The 23,028-nt window shown below is 36.7% G+C and overlaps 1 protein-coding gene across 1 annotated transcript in view; it reads right to left on the bottom strand.

The window, feature by feature from the left end:
* LOC131520003 (NKG2-A/NKG2-B type II integral membrane protein-like) overlaps window positions 1-22,649 on the bottom strand; it is a 29,214-nt gene extending 6,565 nt beyond the window's left edge. The window contains exons 1-6 of the mRNA XM_058743684.1: window positions 22,532-22,649; window positions 13,519-13,607; window positions 11,332-12,112; window positions 10,933-11,010; window positions 10,425-10,478; window positions 9,749-9,900 (exon numbers count right to left, since the gene is read on the bottom strand). Of these exons, the coding sequence (XP_058599667.1) occupies window positions 9,749-9,900; window positions 10,425-10,478; window positions 10,933-11,010; window positions 11,332-11,518 (471 nt within the window). The 5' untranslated portion in view covers window positions 11,519-12,112; window positions 13,519-13,607; window positions 22,532-22,649. The remainder of the gene's footprint in view (window positions 1-9,748; window positions 9,901-10,424; window positions 10,479-10,932; window positions 11,011-11,331; window positions 12,113-13,518; window positions 13,608-22,531) is intronic.
* Window positions 22,650-23,028: the final 379 nt, after the last annotated feature.

The following is a 23,028-nucleotide window of genomic DNA, read 5'->3' as shown; positions in this document are numbered from 1 at the left end:
GTAGATGACAATCAGTTAATGATACACGTATAAAGAGGGCCATCAGCAAGAAGGAGACCGAGGAGGCCATAATGCTCATCTGCTCAAAAAATCAATTGGAACAATAAACCAACAACTTCAAGCTAAACACGGCTCAGGGAAAGCTCTAGACAACAAAGAAGTCACAAAAATCAGGTGCTGATCAAAAATCCAGGATGGTCCCGTGGAAAGTAAAGGAAGCATTTGGCCTGCCTCACCCAACCCTCCAGCTGAGAGCCACTTGGCTCCTGGAGGAATCCCCTCAGGGGAAGTCACCTCATGGAGAAGAGGGGAGCAGGAGAACCCAGCAAGCTTCAACTATGTGCATGCGTTCAGCTTTTGCAGCAGAGGCGCCTCACCAATGCTGATCCCACTTCATGCACCAGCCCAGAGTGCCCCCTCTACACCTATTCTCAGAGGCTGGAGCTGTTGCAACAGTGAGGGTTGCCTTGAGGGGCTCTTCTCTTAGGGATTGGTTGCCATAGCTCCTCATCTGTAGGAGACTAGAGCTGCCTCTGATTTTTGCCCACTCCTGTCCTAGTGGGGGCTTTGTCTCACACTACTGGGGCTGTTTCCTGACCCCAACGTCTTAATATGTGCCTTAGCTGCAACTAGTGGTGCATATGTTGCTGCCCTGAGCCCCACTCACCATGTTCCATTTTATGACCCTGTGTCTTCATTGTAAAAGATGCTCCTGCTATTTGGAACCCCAAAACCTCCCAGGCCTTGACTCTGAACTGCCATAGCTAACACCCGAAGACTTTTCTCCGCCTATGATGGCTCAAGGCTCTGACCCATCAGTGGTAGGCCAAGTCACCACTGCCTTGAGCCCCATCTCTTCGGTCCCACTGTAGGGCTCTGATGCTTCATTGCTGCTACTATACTGCTGCATCCCAAGACACTTTCAGTTTCCACATGACCACTTAAGCTGTCATTCGAGGCCATGTGGCTAGAGGTCTGTGTCCAGATCCCTGCGTCCTGATACATGGCTTTAACAAACCACGAATGGATCATTCTGCTGCTCTCTAGTGACTGCCACTTGGGACAGACTTGAACCTTTGACTCACCCTCCCCACTATATGTTGCTACCACATGCTGACCACTGGCTCCAAGCCACCACTGTACCTTGTCATCCAGGGTCTGTGTGACTGCTATATTCCTGTGCCAGTCAGAGTTACAACAGTGAGCCCCTGAGACCCAGGTATAGTTGCCATGGAATATCTACACATGTCACCTCCCTAGTGCCACAGCCACAACAAGTGAACTTATGTACCAAGACCCAGTTGCTATGGTAGTTCCATGTGTGCCTGGTCTTGGGCAACAGCTTCAAAAGTGCTTTGAGGGCTCTGAGGTCAGCATGCCATGCCAGACACCAAAAAGGAACATCTCACAAGATCTTCTTCCCATAGAATGACAGAAGAAAGCGGGATGACATTTTGAAAGTGGTCAAAGGGAAAGAAACAGTCAACCAAGAATACGTTACTCAGCAAATCTGTCATTTAGAAATGAAGAAAAGATAAAGACTTTCCCAGCATCCTAGAGGGCGGTGTGTCAATGTATCGACACTTGCCCCATATTGCAGTCAGGGGAAAGCAGCAAGATGAAGCCTGTGGTGGTTAAAGTCAGGTGTCAGAAGAAATTAGACCTGCCCTATGCAAATGTTAAAGAGAATTCATTAAGCTGAAACTAAGAGGCAAAAATTGGTCACATAAAAAATATAAAAATATAAAATCACTGGGATAGACAAAAGGGAAAAGATCCTTGACTTAGGTAATGGTTAGGTAATGAACTCAGGGATAAGCCCTCAAAATCACAGGCAACAAAAACTAAAATAAAAAAAAAACAGGACTGCTTTAAATGAAAGACCTTCTGCCCAGCAAAGGAAAGAATCAAATAATTGAGAGATCATGGACAGAAGAGAAGAAAATATCTGGAATCCAATATCAGATAAGGGGCTAATATCACATGTATATAAAGAACACAAACAATGAAATAAAAGCAAAGAAAGAAATCTAATATAAAAATGGGCCAAGGGCCTCAGTATACATTTTTCTGAAGACATGCAAATGGCCAATAGGTACATGAAAGGTGCTCCAAATCACTGATCAGGGTAGTACAAATCGAAAGCACAATGACATATCACCTCACACCTGTAAGAGGCTCTTTCCAAAAGATAAGAGAGAATTAATGTGGTGAGGATGTGAAGAAAATGAAATCCTTTGGGGGAAATGTAAACTGGTGCTGCCACAAAGGAAAATAGTATGGCAGTTTTTCAGTAATGTCACTTTTACATACGTATTTAAAGGAACTGATCAGTGGGGCACCTGGGGGGCTCCTTAGGTTGAGTGTTCAACTTTGGCTTTGCTCATAATCTTGTTTGTGGGTTCAAGTCCCCTACTGGGCTCTGTGCTGAAGCTCCAAGCCTGGAATGTGCTTTGGATTCTGTGTCTCCCTGTCTCTCTGACCCTCTCCCTCCTCTCAAAAATAAATAAACATTAAACATTTTTCAAAATAAATAAAGGCACTGATCAGTTCCTCAAAGGTCTATCTGCACACCCATGCTCATTGCAACATTATTCCCAACAGCCGAGAAATGAAAGGAACCTAAGTATCTGCCAACTGACATATAATTAAAGAAAGTGTGATATATATACACGTACATACCCATATACACACACATACACACACAAACACTGAAATATTATTTAAGCAGGTAACAGAAGAAAATCTTGCCATTTGTGGGCAAATGGAAGGGCCTTGAAGGCATTATGTTGAGTGACAAAACTCAGACAGAGAGAGACAAATATTGTACTGCCTTACATATGAAATCTGAAAAACTGAACTGGTAAAAACAAAGAGTAGAATGAGTTTATCAGGAGTTGTGGGTTGGGGAGTTTCAGAAGATATTTAAGAATACAAATTAACAGGGCTCCTGGGTGGCTTAGTCAATTAAGCACCCAACTTTGGCTCAGGTCATGATCTCACGGTTTCTGAGTTTGAGTCTCATGTCGGGTTCTGTGCTGACCGCTCAGACCCTGGAGCTTTCTTCACATTCTGTGTGTGTGTGTCTCTCTCTCTGACCCTCACGCACTCATGTCTGTCTGTCTGTCTCTCTTTCTCAAAAAATAAACATTAAAAAAATTTCTTAAAGAATACAAAATTATAACTAGCAGATAACAATTGCTGGAGGTCTAATATACAATGTAGTGATTACAGACAACATTACTGTTTTATAAACTTTGAAGTTGCTGAGACTAATTCTTAGCTGTCCTCAACACACACAAAGAATGATAAACATGTGACATGACAAAGGTGTTACCTAACATGGCCACAGTAGTCATATGGCAATACATAAACTTATCAAAGGAACACATTGTAGACCTTAAATGGATACAAGGTTAGATGTCAATTTCATCTCCATAAAAACAAGCAAAAGATTTGTAATACCTACCACTCCTACTAAGGAAAAAGCTTAAGAATATAGGTAAGACATCAATAGAGGAATTAAAATGGAACACTAATATATGTTTAATACAAACAATATCAGGTAAAATGGAAAAAGAAAACAAGACATAAATATAGAGTAAATAGCGAATGGTATACTTAAATCCAACTATCCCAGTAATTGCATTCATGTGAATTCAATAAATATTCCAATTAGAAAATAGAAAGTGTCCTGAATAAAAGAGAAGCATCCATCTATATGCTCCCTGTTGGACACATGGTAGATTCAAAGGCAAAATTGGGAGAAAATAAAAGGATACCAAAAAAATAGACCCTACAAGGAATAATCAGAAATGGCCAATAACAAAGCCAATATTCTAATGACAAAGTAAGTGTTAAAACAAGAAATATTAGTAGAAATTAAAAGAAACATTTCAAAATGTTAAGGCTGTCAATATGAGGAAGATAAAACAATTATAAACATACATTATTCACCTAACAACAGAATCCTTAAACACATGGAATAGAAATGACAGAATTAGAAGGATAAATAGACAACTCAATGAGTTTAGCTGAAGACTGAAACCTTTTCCTTCAGTAAGTAAGACCAGCTATTCACAAAATCAGGAAGACTAAGGAAGACTGTCAAAATACTAGGAACTAGCTTGACGTAACTGACATACATAGGAAGAGTTCCAGGTCATCGATAGGGGTCACAAATTTTGAGGATGGAAATATTCAAAGTATTTTCTCTGAAGACAAAGAAATCAATGAGAAGAAACAATGGAAAGAAATCCAGGAAATTTCCAACACGTGGAAAGTGATAGACTTCTGAAAAATTTACCTTTCTTCTTTTTTTTTTTATTTTTTTAAAAAATTTTTTTAACTTTTTATTTATTTTTGAGACAGAGAGAGACAGAGCATGAACGGGAGAGGGGCAGAGAGAGAGGGAGACACAGAATCGGAAGCAGGCCCCAGGCTCTGGGCCATCAGCCCAGAGCCCGACGCGGGGCTCGAACCCACGGACCCACGGACCGTGAGATCGTGACCTGAGCCGAAGTCAGACGCTCAACCAACTGAGCCACCCAGGCGCCCCAAAATTTACCTTTCAAAGATGAAATCTTTGAAAATATCTTGTGCCGGATGACAGAAATTACCTTGTACTGGTTGATAATAAACTGAGAATACATCATAACTTTTAGGATGAAACTAAAGTCGGGTAGAGACAATTTTGACCTTCGTCAATTACACTACAAAGGAAGAACATTATAAATGCATGGTCTAAGTTGCTTCCCTCTCAAGAAGCAAGAAGAGAAGGGCCACTTAAGGTTATAGAAGGAAGAAATGATACACATACGTTTAGCTAAAACCTGACTGTAAAAGATGTATAGTAGAATAAATCAAAGAAGCCCGAAATGGATCAATACCCAAATATCCAAGAACGTCAGCAATAGAATCGGTGAATACATTGTAGTAGAATCCGGCAACAGAACAACAAAGACATGTGGACAATTTACAACTGGTGCAGCTATAGGGATGAATCACACAAGTTTACCTTCACCTGAAAATGCCAAAAATACAATATGCATACCGTATGATTCCATGTATATAAACCGTCTTTAAAATGCAGAAAAAAACTTGTTAGTGGCATTTTGCAATGCTGGTAATATTCATTTTCTCATTCCATGCAATGGTCACACTGAAAACTCAGCCCGTCTATTGGCATGTACAGCTGTGATCCATCTGTATGTACATTATACCACAATAAAAACTATCAAAGGAGAATATTATGAAGAAATGCAAATATATTGAAATGTGATTCCTCTGATGAAGAAGGCACCTGAAAAAACTAATATTTATTCTCATTTTTAAAAAGCCTTTAGAAAGGGGCACCTGGGTGGTTCCATTGGTTGAGCATCCAACTCTTGATTTTGGCTCAGGTCATGATCTCAATTTGTGAGTTGCAGCCCTGCATTGGGCTCTGTGTTGACAGCGGGAACCTGCTTGGAATTTTCTCTCTCTTCCTTTCCCTCTCTCTGTCCCTCTCCTGTCCGCTTCCCTCTCACACAAAATAAATAAATAAATGTAAACATTTTTTAAAAACTTTAGAAAGATACAAATGAATAGGAAACATCCAGGAAGATCCTGAATAGATAAGATAACTCTGAAAATGAACTTGTATAAACTTACCGTTTAACAAAGGACAATTTAGGGGCCAACTGGGTAGATCAGTCAGTTGTGCTGCTGCCTAGGTCATGATCGGATTGTTCCTGAGATGGAGCCCCAAGGCAGGCTCTGTGCTGAGCCCGTACGCCTCCCACCCATTTGCATTCTCACTGTCTCAAAATAAATACATAAACATTTAAAATAAAAAGGAAGGTCTTTTTTTAAAAAAAATTAAGCTTTATTTGTGTGTGAGTGTGACAGACAGAGAGAGAGAGAGAGAGAGAGAGAGAGAAAGATAGAGTTAGTGGGGGAGGAGCAGAGAGAGGGAGACAGAATCCAATGCAACCTCCAGGCTCTAACAGTCAGCACAGAGCCTGACGTGGGGCTCCAACCCATGAACAGCGAGATCATGACCTGAGCCAATGTCAGACGCCCAAATAACTGAGCCACCCAGTCACCCCCGGGAAGGTATTTAAATTATGAAACTAATATAAAAAAAAAACATAAGGACATTAATTAAACACATGAGAAAGTGCAAAATTTGTACCCACACAATACAAAATGCAGATTTCCAAAAAATGCACATTCATTGGAATAGTATAGTCTTTTCAATAAAGGCTGTGGAAACAATGGAGTATTAAATACTATTAATAATTATATACTTTATACCATATTTAAAATGCTCAAAATTGATCACACATAATTGAAAACAAAATCTTTCGAAAAAAAAAATTTTTTTTAACGTTTATTTATTTTTGAGACAGAGAGAGACAGAGCATGAACGGGGGAGGGGCAGAGAGAGAGGGAGACACAGAATCGGAAGCAGGCTCCAGGCTCTGAGCCATCAACCCAGAGCCTGACACGGGGCTCGAACTCACGGACCGCGAAATTGTGACCTGAGCTGAAGTCAGTCGCTTAACGGACTGAGCCACCCAGGCCCCCCAAAAACAAAACCTTTCAAGACGTATTATAAAAAGAGCATGACCTACAGTTGGGCAGAGATATTTTACACAAAATACCAAGAACACAATCCATAAAAGAAGAACTTGATGAAGTTTAGTTCATCAAGATAATGTCTGCTCTTTGAAGAGAAAAGAAAGTCATAAACTTGTGAAGAAACATGTACAAATCATACATCTAATAAAAGGCTTGCCGCCAGGGTACGTAAAGAGTTCTCAAAATACAATGAAACAAAGTAAAAATATTACCAAAATATTTCTATAGATACTTCACCAAACACCATGTGGACATGGCCAATGAGTACAGGAAAAGATGCTCAACACCATTAGTCTTAGGAGCATTCAAATGAAAACCACCCCAGACCAGACTTTCTGTTCTGGAAAGATAGACTGGATAGACTTTTCCCTATTCCTCCCACCAATACAGCTACAATCCCTGGGTATTATTCATAAGACAACATAGAGTCAGAAAGATAACGAGAAAGATGACAGATCCTAGCCCTGGAGACCCAAGGAATGACATGGAGGTGAGCTTCCCGGAATATCCCTCTACCTCACATAGACTGGTGTCAGAGAGCTTAGCAAACCACAGACACCAACAGGTACACACCCAAGTCTACAAAATATTTTTTCTCTCTGGTCAAAATGACAGATAAAAGGCATGCTAGAAAGACAGAAAAGTTTTAGACACTAACTGTGTGATTCTAATAAAAAACCATTGACTATCCACAAAAATATCAATAGGCATCCTAATCAAGACTTTGTCTGATAAAGGAAAACTAAGAAAATGTATCACCACCAGACCCACTCTGAAAGAACTCCTAAAGGGAATAAATGGTAAAAGAAGGCATTTTGAATCATAAGGAAGAAAGAGAGAAGAAAACTAAGAATAAAATTCTTACTAGGTTAATGGACTTTCCTTCACCTCCTGTGTTTTCGAAATTGTTTGATATTTGAAGCAAAATTATCAGTTGAAGCAAAATTATAAATTCCATGTGATTCTCAAAGTAAGTGGAGAAATAGAACACTTAGAGTATAATTGGGACATGGTAAGGGGTCATAAAGGCAAGTAAATGTCTACATTTTACTCAAACTGTTGTGGGTTGTGATGGACTGTATAGACTGTGATCTATGAATATATACTTCTCTATATAAAGATATATAATATCTATATTATTTATCTAAAGGAGATTAGAGAATATTTATACATATATAACTTTATGTATATAAAATTATTGATGAAGAAAAGACCTACTTTGCTATAAATGATGCTCCATCACAGAGGTAATGATGTAGAAAAATATAACCTTCACTTTTATCTCAGCATCAGAAATATAGCATCACAAAAAATAAATTCTATTTGGTTGATAAACCATAATTAAAAGTTAAAACATAAGTAAATAAAGAAAAAGGTAAATGCAGGAATATAATAGAGGAAATTATATTCATGAACTTTCGCTAACTCCTCAAATAGGTCCGTAATAATCATTGTAACACACAAAATGCTAAGTAGGACCATGGTAACATTAAAGTTCTATTCATTCCAGAGAGAGAGAAAGGAAAATGAAGAAGGAGGTGGGGAAAAAGAAAAGAAAAGAAAATTGACCAAAGAAACTATACGGCTTAAGGTACAATGCTGAGTGAAATAATTCAGTCAGAGAAGGACAGATATCATGTTTTCACTCATATGTGGAGGTTGAGAAACTTAAGAATAGACTGTGGTGTAAGGGAAGAGGAAAAAAATAGTTACAAACAGAGAGGGAAGGAGGCAACCCACAAGACACTCTTAAATACAGAGAACAAACTAAAGGTGGATAGTGGGGTGGGGGATAGAGGAAAATGGGTGGTGGGCATTGAGGAGGGCACTTGCTGGGATGAGCATTGGGTATTGTATGTAAGCCAATTTGGCAATAAATTATATTTAAAATAAATAAATAAATAAATAAATAAATATTCTGATCATTAAAGACTCCAGTATGAGAGTGAAAATGCAGATACAGGTATTTGCATCTTAAAAGCTCAAACAAGAGATCATATCTGAAATATGACAAAGACTTCTAAGAAGTGAAAAGAAGACACTGTCCTGGAGAAATGGGCAAGAGACACAACCCAACACTTCTCATTCTCACAAAAGAGAATAGCCTTGAGATTTACAACCCAGGAAAATGGTACTGTTTCTACCCATCAGAACTTTTAATTCATTTTTCTGAGACTGCGGAGTTTTGGATCAAAGGCCTATTTGGTACAATGTATTTTACACAATAAAATAGAAAAAATATAGGGATAATTTAGTATAGTGAAATATATACATATCTATGACTGTGCAATTTCCTACTAATGCTTACATGGAAGTGTAGTATAATTATACATAAATACAATCATTTTACATTTATACATCATTATTTTATTATGAAAACCACATTTATATTACATAGTTATATATATTATATTATGTAGTTATATATATGTTATGTAGTTATATATATCTGTAGGTATATATAATAAATGATTATGATATGTTGAGGAAGACATAGAAAAGGATTTTCATAAAATTTTATTCATAATATCCACATATTAAAAAGGAACTAAATTTCTGAGAATGGTTTTTAAAATGTCATATTCATATAAGACAGCGTGAAATTTCACAAACTATAGACAAATGTGTTTATATAGACACATTACAGATAGCATCTGGGAGAGAAGGGAGACACACATAAAAATGCACATTGAATGATTCCATTGATATAATGCTCCAAATAAACAGAGATATTTCATAAAATGAAAATGGGCAGGCCTGAAAAAGGCTCTAAACTTCTGTCTCATGATGTAATTTGTAACTGTGTGATTCTAACTATTTTGTAATCATGTGCACAATCATATGCCTAGTTTCCTTGATGTGTTGTAAAATTAAATGTAAAGTCTATTTCAGGAAAAAGAGCGTTTCTAGAAACACGGGTTTCTATGAAAAGTAAGACCTAGAAATTATCAAATGTACATTAAAAGTATAGAAATATAAATAATGTGTCATAGAGTCAAACCATGGAATATTAGACTTTAAAATGAATAAACTATAAATACATATGTAACTATGGATGAACTCTACAAGCATAATATTAACTCACAAGCTTTTAATAGAATCTGGAAACATCTTGAAAACTTACCTCGTCCTCTTCATCATCATAGTAGAGCAGGTTAGAGTTCTTAGAAGCACAAGACATCAAACTCTCGTTCCATGATTTTCCCTCAGCGCTAATGTAATAGCAATTGTTGGAATACGTAACCCACTCTTTCGGACAATGACAACAGAGACACGCTGGAGAGAGATTATGAGATATTATCCAAAGAGCTTTGAATATTACAAAATGAAAATTTACATACTGTACATGTATACACATATGTGTACATAACATATTCATAGACCCTCACAAGCTGGTAAAATTAAAGCAAAACACACACACACACACACTCAGAGAAGAGTCAGGCTTTCATCCCCTAATTTATGTGCCCATATAAAGCAAACACAAAAATGTCCATTTCTACATGTCCTGAGAGTCACTGAACAAAACCACCTTTATGGAATGATTTATCTTTTATCATGTCATAGGAGGAGGGAATGTGAGGCAATTGTTAACAACAGGTACGGTAATGTTAAATGAGTATTTCTTAGTGTTATTGCCTGAGAAGTAATACTCTCCTATAATCATTATTTCTGAAAGTTCATTAGGCGATTTCCTAATTCACTTTTCCCAAAAGAATCTATTATCCTCTTTGCCTAGTTGAAGATAGAGTTAAAATACACACGAAACTAATATCAGAACTTTGCAACGGATGTTGTACCTTTGTGGATCCTTGTTTCCAGGGATGTTTTGTTCTGCTCTGGTCCTTCAGTAGCTAGAACATTAAAGCAATTCTCAAAAAACATAATATTCAATGAAATAAATCATAGTAATTTGAGTTTCTTAGTTTAAAATTGGGTGTGCTATTTTACCAGACAAATTTAATAAAGTAATGAACATGAGGGGGGAAATACTTCAAAAGCTTAAAGAACCAAACCTCACCATCTCTTACAATATTTGGTTTAAGCAATCTCAAGAATTAATGCATATTTCACCAAAAAGTCTCTTGTATGACTTGCCTTTGAGTTATTAAATCCAAATATGTGTTTAATTCTCCCTGTGTTTATTCTCTTATTTCTACTTTAGATAACCTCTAAATGATCATTCCACACTTAGAGCACACATGCATTAAAATGAGATAACAAATTCAAAGTGTTACACAATATGTCGAGGAACTAATGATCAGTAAAGTGAAAAATTCCCTTTTAGTCATTCAAACACGTACTTACAGGGGATAACAGCTATTGTTACCACAGTGGACATCAAGACAAGGCAGAGGATTCCCAAGATACCAGCAATGAGCTTCTCTGGACATGAAGGTGAGTAGTAGGAAGAGAAAGGCAAACACTGAGAAAGGATGCCTGGAAACAATCATTTAGGAGATATACAAGCAAGAGAACCGACGATGCACAGGGAATCACATAAAATAACCTGCACCTCAAACCCATCACTATCATTGGAATCTTCTCTCAGAATATACCAATGCATTCAATTACAATACCATATTCCAACCTCCAGCTCTGGTCCTCACAAATGAAAACTATGTGAAATCCTACTCTTTCCCCACACACCTGCACCCTACTTTCACATCCTAAAACAGATATACCTGCTTGTATTAAATGTTTTACCTTTGCAGGGAGAATTCTTGCCATTCCCTTGAAGGTCCCGAGAAGCATTTTGAAGATTCAATTCTGCATAGGTTATCTCCTCCTCAGTTACTGAAATGGAACTCTTCATGCCCTTAGGTTTCACTTGCTGTCTTTTTGAGCCCTTAGCATGATGGAGTTCCGCATAAGTCACGCCTTGGTTGTCCATGTCTGCAGCTGAGTAGTGTCAGGTACAATGTGGATGAAACTGCCCTGAAGGTCTTGATCAAGAGTGTGTGTCATGTGCTGATGACATTGCTAGTACAGTGACACCGGGTGGGGTGCAGGGTGAGGGATGCCACTCATTTGCAGTTGAATAATGTAAAATCTGGTACTAACTTCCACAGAACTTGAAATAAGTGTTTCATGATAGAATAAATGTTTTTTTTATTTACAATAATAGCACAATAATACTGATTGGAAAACATGTAAAGCACTAAATTAGTGAAGAAGAAAGGAATTCATGAATAATAATGTCCTCATGAATGTAAGGACGGTTTCCACAGACATATTTCAACACTATGAGAATAACCAGGTTAAAATTAAAATGCTGTATTGGAAACAAAAGTGTTGCACCATTTTTTGACAATGTTTAAGCCATTATTGGTTAAAAATTAAGTGCTCTAAGAAGGGAGAATATTATTTTTAGCACATGTAGGAATTTCCTGTTGCAAATGACTTTTATTTGTGGTTTTAAATTGTGTTTCTAAAAAGTAATGCAGTACTATCAAAGTGATATTTTACTTTGAACATCTGGTTAGTTCTGAGAATTGTTAAATTTTAGAAGAAATATTTCATATGTTGCAAAATGTTACATGGCAAAATAAGTTATCCAAAGCAGGAACAACAGTGGAAACAGAAAAAAAACTTAAAAGAAGACTTAATGAACATCAAACAGTGACAACTGATTTAATGTCAAAGATATGAAACCTTTATGATAAATAAAAGGGTAGATCATTTATGGAGGAACACAATTGTTACAAACTTCTAGAAAGATCTTATTTCAAAGGCAGTGAGGGTAGACTCTAGTTGTACAGTTATACTAATAAATCACGTAAATGTAATTTCACACTTCAGTCAATGAGCTCTGCAGTCAGTGAACTCTGGAATTACTCCTGGCTCTCAAAGTGCAAAGTATCACCTTTAAAAATCCTTTCATGATGAGGTGCCTGGGTGGCTTGGTCAGTTAAGTGTCCAACTTCGGCTGAGGTCATGATCTAATGGTTCATGGGTTGGAGCCGTGCACTGGGTTCTGTGCTGACAGCTCAGAGCCTGGAGCCTGCCACAGATTCTGTGTCTCCCCCTCTCTCTGCTCTTCCCCCACTCGCGCTCTATGTCTCTCAAATATAAAAAATTGCTAAAAAAAATTTTAATTATTTCGTGTCTAGCTATCTAATTTACTAATCTAAAATAGGAATTAAAATATGTAGAATGTGATGCATATAAAGCACTTAAACTCAATCTGACTGTTCTAAGATCTCAATAACATATTAGTTATATTAATTATTTTTAACACAATAATTGTTTATCATTAGTGATTCATATCATTTAGACCATGTAACATAATTCATTAGACAGGAGTGTCTTTCAGTATTGAGTATCTTTCTTGGCCAAGTTTTGTTCAATTTAATAAAAAGTCTTTGGATTGTTTATAGTTAAGTTTAAGTTAGCATTTTTACAGAAGGTACCTCATTTTGCATTTTATAAAAGATCAAACTGCTTTCGTTTATTGAAGTAAATGTATGAGGAATTACATTTGACCTATATGATATAATGGATTCATTTTAAGAATCTATTTTTAAAGGCTGGGTAAATATCAAATAATATGTAATATATCATTGATGACAATTGATGACAAATCCAAATTAAATGTCCTTCGTCATGATGCTTATTTGATCTCACCCGAAATTATATTGATTTACAAACCCAATTATGCATATGAATATGCTCTTAATGACTTCTCCACAGGCAAGAATTTGAATATTGTAAGATCTCCAACATATTTCATGCTCATTCTTGTTTGTTACCCTGAATTGTTGGAATGCAGATACCAATGTTCTCTGTGATTTCATTGTATATTAGCTGTGCCTCAGGTGCATCCCATCACCATTTATAATCTCCCACTCACTGGGGTGACTCCTAGAAAGGCAGGACAGTGGTGACACATACCTTCTGTTGGCCAGTCACGCATCGTCCAGAGGGAACCAGGCTCCTCTTGTAAACAGAAAAATATCTGTGGTCTTCACAGCCTGCCAGCCCTGTAAGAGCTCCGAGTGAGGCAATAATGGAAAAAGTAGATTTCCTATCAATGTGTCACTTCAAATTTGAACAGGAAATTCTTACCCTTGGGCTATTTTGAAGACACTTTATCTCCTCACACACCTCCAGAATGCAGAGGCTTTGAGCTGGCAGTGTGTCATTTAGTTTGTCCCTCAGCAAATACCTCTGACAAATTTTATGTTCCACGAGATACTGGGGTCAGAGACTTAACCACCCAGGCTGTTCACTTGCTTCCCTCTGAATGACAAACACTGAGGATTTAGGCCTTGTGTAAAATATCTTAGATGTTTAAGTTTTACTTTTAGACAATTTTGCTACATCTTGACACTATGTACTTTTTCTTCTGTCCTTATTATGTCATTTCCACTATACCAAAAATATTCTAAAATCATCATCCTATCGACAGATATTTAATTATATTTGATACTAATAGAGAAGACTGACTACATTTTCCATTTTATTGTAACTGTCATAAAGACATCAATTTCTGAATTTATCTTATTAATTTTCTACCTTAGTTTTTAATATAGCTACATTCTATTTTTATTATTTGTAAACAAGTTTAAGTTACTGCTAAAAAAAAAACAAATCCTGTGGGAAAGATAAAATATTAGACAATATTGAACAATAGCACTGTATGAGATATTTGAATATTAAATAATTATTCATTTTATTTATTTATTCCTCTTCCAATGATAACTAGGTGTCTGCATTTTAATGGGAATATTTGTTGGAAATGAAAAAAAGCCTAAGTCTAACTATGTAGAGGATAATTAACAAATGTTTAAAAATTTCACTTAACTCAAAATATTGGAGTAGGACAGAGAAAGTACTTTTTTATTTTTTTAATGTTTAGTTTTGAGAAGGCAGGGGTAGGGGTGGAGAGAGAGGAAGACACAGAATCCGAAGCAGGCTCCAGGCTCTGAGCTGTCAGCACAGAACCCAACGCAGGGCTTGAACCCACCAACCAGGAGACCATGACCTGAAGTTGGATGCATAACCAAGTGAATCACCGAGGCGCTCCTCTCATTGTGGTTTTGATTTGCATTTTCTAGATCATTAGTAATGTTAAGCATCTTTTTATGTGTCTATTGCCTATCTGTTTATCTTCTTTCAAAGAATATCTATTCAGGTCCTCAGTCCATTTTTAATCACTTGTATAGGTTCCTTTGGTGTTGAGCTGTAGAAATTCTTCATATATTTTAGACTTTAACCTCTTGTCAGATATATCATCTGCAAATATCATCTCCCATTCAGTAGGCTGCCTTTTTGTTTTGTAGGTAGTTTCCTTGGCTGGGCAAAATCTTTGTAGTTTGATGTATTATTTTCATTTTGTCGCCATTTCTATGAAGACAGACCCAAAAGAATAAAGATGACCCCTACCTCCAACAGTTTATTACCTACACTTTCTTTAGGAGTTTTATGGTTTCAGGTCTTACATCTATGTCTTTAATTCATTTTACATTTATTTTTGTGTATGTTGTAAAGAAACAGTCCAGTTTTGTTCTTTAACACATAGTTTTCCAGGGTTTTTTAATTACTATTTACTGAAGACTCTCTTTCCCCCTTTGTCTCTTCTTGCCTTCTTTGTCATATATTAATTGACCATATGGACAAAGGCTTATTTCTGGGCTTTCTGTTCCATTCCTTTGTTCTATGTGTCCATTGTTGTGCCATACTGATTTGATTGCTAGAGCTTTGTAGTATAGTTTGAAATGTAAGGCCATGTCTCTTCCAGTTTTGTTCGTCTTTCTAATGATTGTTTTGAATATTCACAGTTTCTTGTAGTTCTATACAAACTTTTAGGTAATTTATTCTAGTTCTGTGAAAATGTTATTGGTGTTTTCTGTGGGGGGCCGGGCCCCAGCGCCAGGCTGAGACCGGGTCGAGCAACGTTCCCTGTTGACTTAGCCAACCCGGTGGTTCCCCCTCCCATTCCCCCACTTTCAAGGGCATACAAAAGCCTTGTCAAGGCTGAGAAAGTTAATTCCTGAAGCCTGTGGTCTGCAGGTGTTGGCAGTAATGCTACCTCCCTTTTTCTACCCCGAGTCAGATAGAAACAAACATGGGAACTGTGTTTTGCTAGCAATCTATCATCAAGGTCTTGTGACCCGTTCAGAAAGTTCACAAGGTACACAGAACTAAATGTTTTGGCTGGTAGTGATCATGTGAAACCTGTTTATTCTTAGAATGACCTAATCCATAAGAGTCTTATATTATAAAAGATTGTGTACAGCAACAATAAAGCCATCACTTGGGCCATCAGCCCAGGGGACACTACTGTTCCCAAACTTTCTCTTCTCTCTTTTTTTCTTGCATTCCCCTACCCTCAGGACCCTGACCTCGGTGTTTGTCGCGCCAGTCGCTACAGTTTTCATAAAGGATTACATTGAATCTATAGGTCATTTTGCATAATATGGACATTTTCACAATATTAAATCTTCCACTCCATAAGCATAGTATATATTTCCCATTTATTTATTTGTATCAATTCAAATTTCTTCTATCTATGGCCTATGGGTTTGGAGTATAGGAACTTTACCTCCTTGGTTAAATTTATTCTTAAATAATGTATTCTTATAAATGCAATTATAAATGCAATTGTTTCCTTAATTTCTCTTTCTCACAGTTTTTTTACTAGTGCATAGAAATCTAATGATTTCTGTATATTAATTTTGTACCCTACAACTTATCTGATTTAATTCATTAGTTCTAACAGGTTTTTTTTTGGTGGAGTCTGTCAGTTTTTTATCTGGAGAATCATGTCATTTGCAAATAGTGGCTATTTTGCATTTTCCTTATCAATTTGGGTGTCTTTTATTTCTTTTTCTTTTCAGATTTCTGTGCCTAGGACCTCCAGTACTATGTTGAATAAAAGGGATATGAGTGGACTTCCTTGTCTTGATCCTGATCTGACAGGAAAAGCTTTTGGCTTTCCATTATTGAAAATGTTGTTAGTTGTGGGCTTGTAATATATGGCCTTTATTCTGTGGAGGTGTAGTCCCTCTCTACACTCTTTGTTGGGGTTTTTACCATAAATCAATGTTGAATTTAGTTGAATGCTTTCTCTGCATCTGTTGAGATTACCACATGATTTTGACCTTTCAGTCAGTTAATATGGTGTGTCAAGTTGTTTGATTTGCAGATACTGAACCATTCTTGCATATATGGAATAAACCGCACTTGATCATGCCGTATGATGTATGGTGGAATTGTTTGCTAATATTTTAGTGAGAATTTTTGAATGCACATCAGCAATATTGGCCTAAAATATTCTTTGTGTGTGTGTGTTGTGTCCTTGCTTTGTTTAGATATCAAGGTAATGTTGTCCATGCAGAGGTAATTTGGAACTTTTCATTTGTCTTAAATTTTGGGACTAATTTGACAAGTGGTTTAAGTCTTGTTTAAAAGTTTGGCAGAAAAGGACATATTTCATTCTTTCTCATTGCCAAGTAGTATTCCATTGTGTATATAAACCACAGTTGCTTTATCCATTCATCAGTTGATGGACATTTAGGCTCTTTCCATTGGCCATTGTTGACAGTGCTGCTATAAACATTGGGTACAAGTGCCCCTATGCATCAGCACTCCCGTATCCCTTGGGTAAATTCCTAGCAGTGCTATTGCTGGGTCATAGGGTAGATCTATTTTTAACTTTTTGAGGAACCTCCACACTGTTTTCCAGAGCGGCTACACCAGTTTGCATTCCCACCAACAGTACAAAGGGGTTCCTGTTTCTCCACATCCTCTCCAGCATCTATAGTCTCCTGATTTGTTCATTTTGGCCACTCTGACTGGCGTGAGGTGATATCTGAGTGTGGTTTTGATTTGTATTTCCCTGATGAGGAGCGATGTTGAGCATCTTTTCATGTGCCTGTTGGCCATCTGGATGTCTTCTTTAGAGAAGTGTCTATTCATGTTTTCTGCCCATTTCTTCACTGGATTATTTGTGTTTTGGGTGTGGAGTTTGGCGAGTTCTTTATAGATTTTGGATACTAGCCCTTTATCTGATATGTCATTTGCAAATATCTTTTTCACATTCCGTTGGTTTCCTTTGCAGTGCAGAAGATTTTTATCTTCATGAGGTCCCAATAGTTCATTTTTGCTTTTAATTCCCTTGCCTTTGGCAGATAGAACTGAAGTTAAGCTAAGTGAAATAAGTCATACAGAGAAAGACAGATACCATATGTTTTCACTTTTATGTGGATCCTGAGAAACTTAACAGAAGACCATGGGGGAGGGGAAGGAAAAAAAAAGTTGGAGAGGGAGGGGGCCAAACCATAAGAGACTCTGAAAAACTGAGAATAAACTGAGGGTTGATGGAGGGTGGGAGGGAGGGAAGGTGGGTGATAGGCATTGAGGAGGACACCTGTTGGGATGAGCACTGGGTGTTGTATGGAAACCAATTTGACAATAAATTTCATATTAAAAAAATAAAATAAAAAATAAAAGTTTGGTAGAATTCACCAATAAATCTTCATGTATGTGCCAAGCAGTTTTCTTTTTTTTTTTTAATTTTTTTTTTAACATTTATTTACTTTTGAGAGAGAGAGAGAGCACAAGCAGGGGAGAGGCAGAGAGAGAGGGAGACACAGAATCTGGAGCAGGTTCCAGGTTCTGAGCTGTCAGCACAGAGCCTGACATGGGATTCGAACTCACTGCGAGATCATGACCTGAGCTGAAGTCGGATGCTTAACTGACTGAGCCACCCAGGCACCCCTGTGCCAAGCCGTTTTCAAACTACTGCCTGTGAGCTGGGACTCAATGCAAGTGAATTTTTCATGGACCCTTTGAGAGCAAAGTCTTGCTTTCCTGTAATATTTTAGGGTAAACCCAGCTAAATTTCAAAGCCAGATGTGATGGGGGCTCACCATCCCACTGCAGATCCTCAGGGTAGGGGGATGATCAGTGCAGAGCTTTCTCCCCTCACTTTCCTAAAGGTTCTGTTTCCTAAAGTGCCTGTAGATCTCTCCAAGTTGTGGATCACCACACTGGGGGTAAGGATCAAGATTAGGCCACATGTGTTGTCTTTCCTACCCTCTTTTTTTTTTTTTTTTTAATTTTATATTTGGGACAGAGAGAGACAGAGCATGAACGGGGGAGGGGCAGAGAGAGAGGGAGACACAGAATCGGAAACAGGCTCCAGGCTCCAAGCCATCAGCCCAGAGCCTGATGCGGGGCTCAAACTCACAGACTGCGAGATTGTGACCTGGCTGAAGTCGGACGCTTAACCGACTGCGCCACCCAGGCGCCCCCTTTCCTACCCTCTTGATGTGACTTTTCCTTCATATCTTAACTGTGTGGAGCTGTTCTTCTGGTTCTTAGGTCATTCTCCAAATGTAGTTGCAGATCTGCTGTGTGTCATAGAAGGAGGTCAGCTCAGAATCCTCCTACTCCACCATCTTAGTACAGACCATAGAATTTATATCATCAGTTCTTATCTTGTACCAAGGAAAGGGGAGATGTTTATTTATACTGCCTAAGGATATTCAATTTCACCATAATCTTTAGGAGACTGAGTTTGGACAAACTAGTTCTCTAAAATCTAGAAAATGGAATTTAAAACCGTATATATGTCACTGAAATATGAACAAATATTTGAAACTTTTATAACAATTACTAAAGCTGGCTAACCATACGAGCATTTCAATTAATTATATTTTATTATATTTCCATAAACTAAACTATCAATCTATTTTTCTCTATTAGCCACATAATAGGATTACAACAAATAAAGGATTAATTAATGATGTCAAATAATGTAAAATTCACTAATGTCACTTAAAATTTGAGTTACTTATATTTATTATTCCTATGGTTATACACATTGCTGTTTTCAATTAAATCATTTTATCTATCTAAGTAGTTATGTAGATCTAAAGTCCTTTGTTACATGTAAAACTATGGGCTCACATTTTTGGCATGTAACTTTAATAAAATCTATGCCAGGTAAACATTACTTCAAATAATAAAGGTAATGAAAATTTACTTTTTATCACATAAATGTATATAAATATTTAACCTATGATTTCTAATAATGGAAATTACCTAGTGACCTAAAAGGAATGGATAAATGGAAATCAATAAAATGTGAAAGTATCTTTATTATACCATAGCAAAGTGAATTCATTTCAAAGATTGTTTTCAAAAGGAAATATTTAATTGCTAACTCACTCTAACTAAAGAAAATATTTAGGGATATTCTAATGATAAAACATCTATTCTAAGTGAAACTTGCATACACCAAAAGGAAAGACGAGTTGAAGAAAATAAGTTATGTGGATATATCTAAATGGTTCTTGCGTGAATAAAATAAAGATGATAATGTTTGTAATTATAAATATATATCCATATTAGTATTCATTGAGCAAATACAGCATTTCAAGTAAATACAAGTGAGGGTATATAGGTTTTTTCACTGTTTGAGAATGGGTAAAGGTACTAATTTCTTAGACTCTACTGAATAAAAAAATGGATGCTGTAAAGTGTAGGGCAATGTAAAAGGATATTTTAAAAGCATATTAAATTACCAAGTTCTTACAGAAGAAAGTTAAAATAAGTTATTTATTGTGAAAGATAAGAAAACAAAGAAAAAGTAGAGTTCAAAGCAGCGGTAGTGTTTATCTCAAATTAAATGATAATCATCTAATACTTAACAATTACTTATGTCGATACAACTTACACGAGATGAAATATGTAAGTAAAACTTATGTAATTGCAATGTTAATAAAAATAGAGTAATTTTAACTTCAATTCCAAGAGTGTTTGTATTTAAATAACTGTTGTTTTAATGAATTCTTCCTCAACAGAAGTAAACAGAACCATGAAAATATAAACATGTAAAAAAATCATGCCACAGAAGACAGCATAAAACTACTCTCGCTAATGTACTGTCACAATACAAGACAAGAACCACTGTTACAAATACTGTTCTCAGTTTCCAACAGTCTCTGGGTGACGGGTATTGAGGAGGGCACCTTTTGGGATGAGCACTGGGTGTTGTATGGAAACCAATTTGACAGTAAATTTCATATATTAAAAAATAAATAAATAAATAAATAAATAAATAAAAAGAAAAAAAATAAATTATGACATTTAGAGCATCACAAAAAAAAAAAAACAAAACAAATACTGGGCGTATTTCATAAGGATAGATCGAGTATGCAAAGCATTAGCAATGTTTCATAAAACCTGTATATACTTAATGATACAAGTTTGGGACACCTGGATGATTCAGTTGGTTCAGTAGTGGATTCTTGATTTTGGCTCAGGTTATCATATCATGGTTCGTGAAGCTGAGCCCCTTATAGGGCTGTGCTCTGACAATGCGGAGCCTGCTTGGAATTCTCTCTACCCCCTGGCTCTCTGCCCCTCCCTGATTTGGGCTTTCAAAATGAATAAATAAACTTAAAAAAAATACAAGTTCAAGATAGATTTGAAAAGAGGGAAGATAAACAATCATAAATAGAGATTTAGACAACTCTATCTCCCTGCTTATCAAACAAACAGATATATCAGTAAGGCTATTGCAAGACATAAACTAGACAAGTAATACTTATGTGCACACATACAGAAACGCTATTTAGTAGTATAGAATACTCGTATTTTTAAAATCACATGGAACCTTTCCAAAAATTTTCCAAAATACAAAATAAACTCACATTTCCAAGTATATTAATGTAGAATATATTCATATATTAACTTGTGATGTTACCGCATTCGACACTAGACAATCTTGGCAACTAGGCACGTGTGCCTGAATATTTACATTTAGTTTTTAATAATTAGAAATAAATAAAACTTTAATATTGGTTCCACAGTCACACTAGCCATGTCTGACACAAATATAGACCATTTCCAGTTTCATAGAAAATTCTCTAGCTATGGTTCACCTAAAATAGAAGTCAATAACCAACAATTTGCTTTTTGCTTGTTTGTTGATTTGTTTAATTTTTTTAATGTCTATTTATTATTTTTGAGAGGCAGAGAGACAGAGCGTGAGCAGGGAAGGGGCAGAGAGAGAGAGGGAGACCCAGAATCCGAAGCAGGCTCCAGGTTCCGAGCTGTCAGCACAGAGCCTGATGAAAAGCTCAAACTCACAAACCATGTGATCATGACCTGAGCCGAGGTCAGATGCCCAACCAACTGAGCCACCCAGGTGCCCCAAACAATTTGAAAATCCTTGTGTGGTTTAACTCATTAATATATTTCTAATTAACATATGAGCAATAAATGTTTAAACTTTTTATATGAATTACAAGAGAAATATAACAGCAAAATTTTGTCTTGTGAAATATTATCTCTAGTATGTATATTACAAAAAGAGACAGAGCAGAAATCTGAGCATATATCATAAGAAACTAAATCCATGAAAGCAAAAATTAGGTGAAATTAAATCCAAATGAAATAGATGAAGGAAAACAATAAAGAGTAGAAAATTATGAAAAAGAACAAAACTGCAGTAGTGAGCATCAGAAAAAGATATACTCATGAAAAGATAAAACAGATAAGACCATCAAAGAAAAAATAAAGATCAAATATTTATATCTTGATTAACCTTGGGAATACATTATTGTTTTTACTGGTAGATTTTATCATTTATGTGAAATAGAAAATTCCTAGAAAAGGCAAACTGGCAAACTGAAATACAAATAAAGAAACCAGGGCAAACCCACCAGATATTAAAGAAATTGAGTTCATTATATGAAGCTTCATATAGAAAAATTATACTCAGAAGCTCAGATACCCACTTAAAAAAATATTGATCACCTCCCCGACCCATTGTAAACACTGGGAGACACTGTTGCAAACTTTGCTTTGAATAGGCAAGCTGCAGAGAAATTAACAGAAGATTGTCTTTCATATTTACTTAGATATTTACAACTTTTCATGCCTTTCTTACCTTTCCAAATACCCAGAGTTCCATCTGGTACTATAATCTTTAAGCCTGAAGAATTTCCCTCCTTTATCACTTCTTGCAATGCAGGCCTGCTGGTGGTGGATGTTCCGAGTTGCTTTTTTTTTTTTTTTTTTTTTTTTTTTTTTTCAACGTTTTATATTTATTTTTGGGACAGAGAGAGACAGAGCATGAACGGGGGAGGGGCAGAGAGAGAGGGAGACACAGAATCGGAAACAGGCTCCAGGCTCCGAGCCATCAGCCCAGAGCCTGACGCGGGGCTCGAACTCACGGACCGCGAGATCGTGACCTGGCTGAAGTCGGACGCTTAACCGACTGCGCCACCCAGGCGCCCCCCGAGTTGCTTTTTAAGAATGTCTTAATCCATTTTCATTCTGGAAGATGATTAATGATATCGAGTTCTGGGTCAGCAGGTTTTCTTCTGAAGATGAATATTCTCTTATCTTATAAATGTCATTATTTCTTTTGTCATACAAAGTGCT

The sequence above is a fragment of the Neofelis nebulosa genome, chromosome 8, assembly GCF_028018385.1.
Source record: "Neofelis nebulosa isolate mNeoNeb1 chromosome 8, mNeoNeb1.pri, whole genome shotgun sequence".
Lineage (NCBI taxonomy): Eukaryota > Metazoa > Chordata > Mammalia > Carnivora > Felidae > Neofelis > Neofelis nebulosa.
The sequence above is the reverse complement of the archived record's forward strand: the minus strand, read 5'-3'. Positions and strand labels throughout refer to the sequence as shown.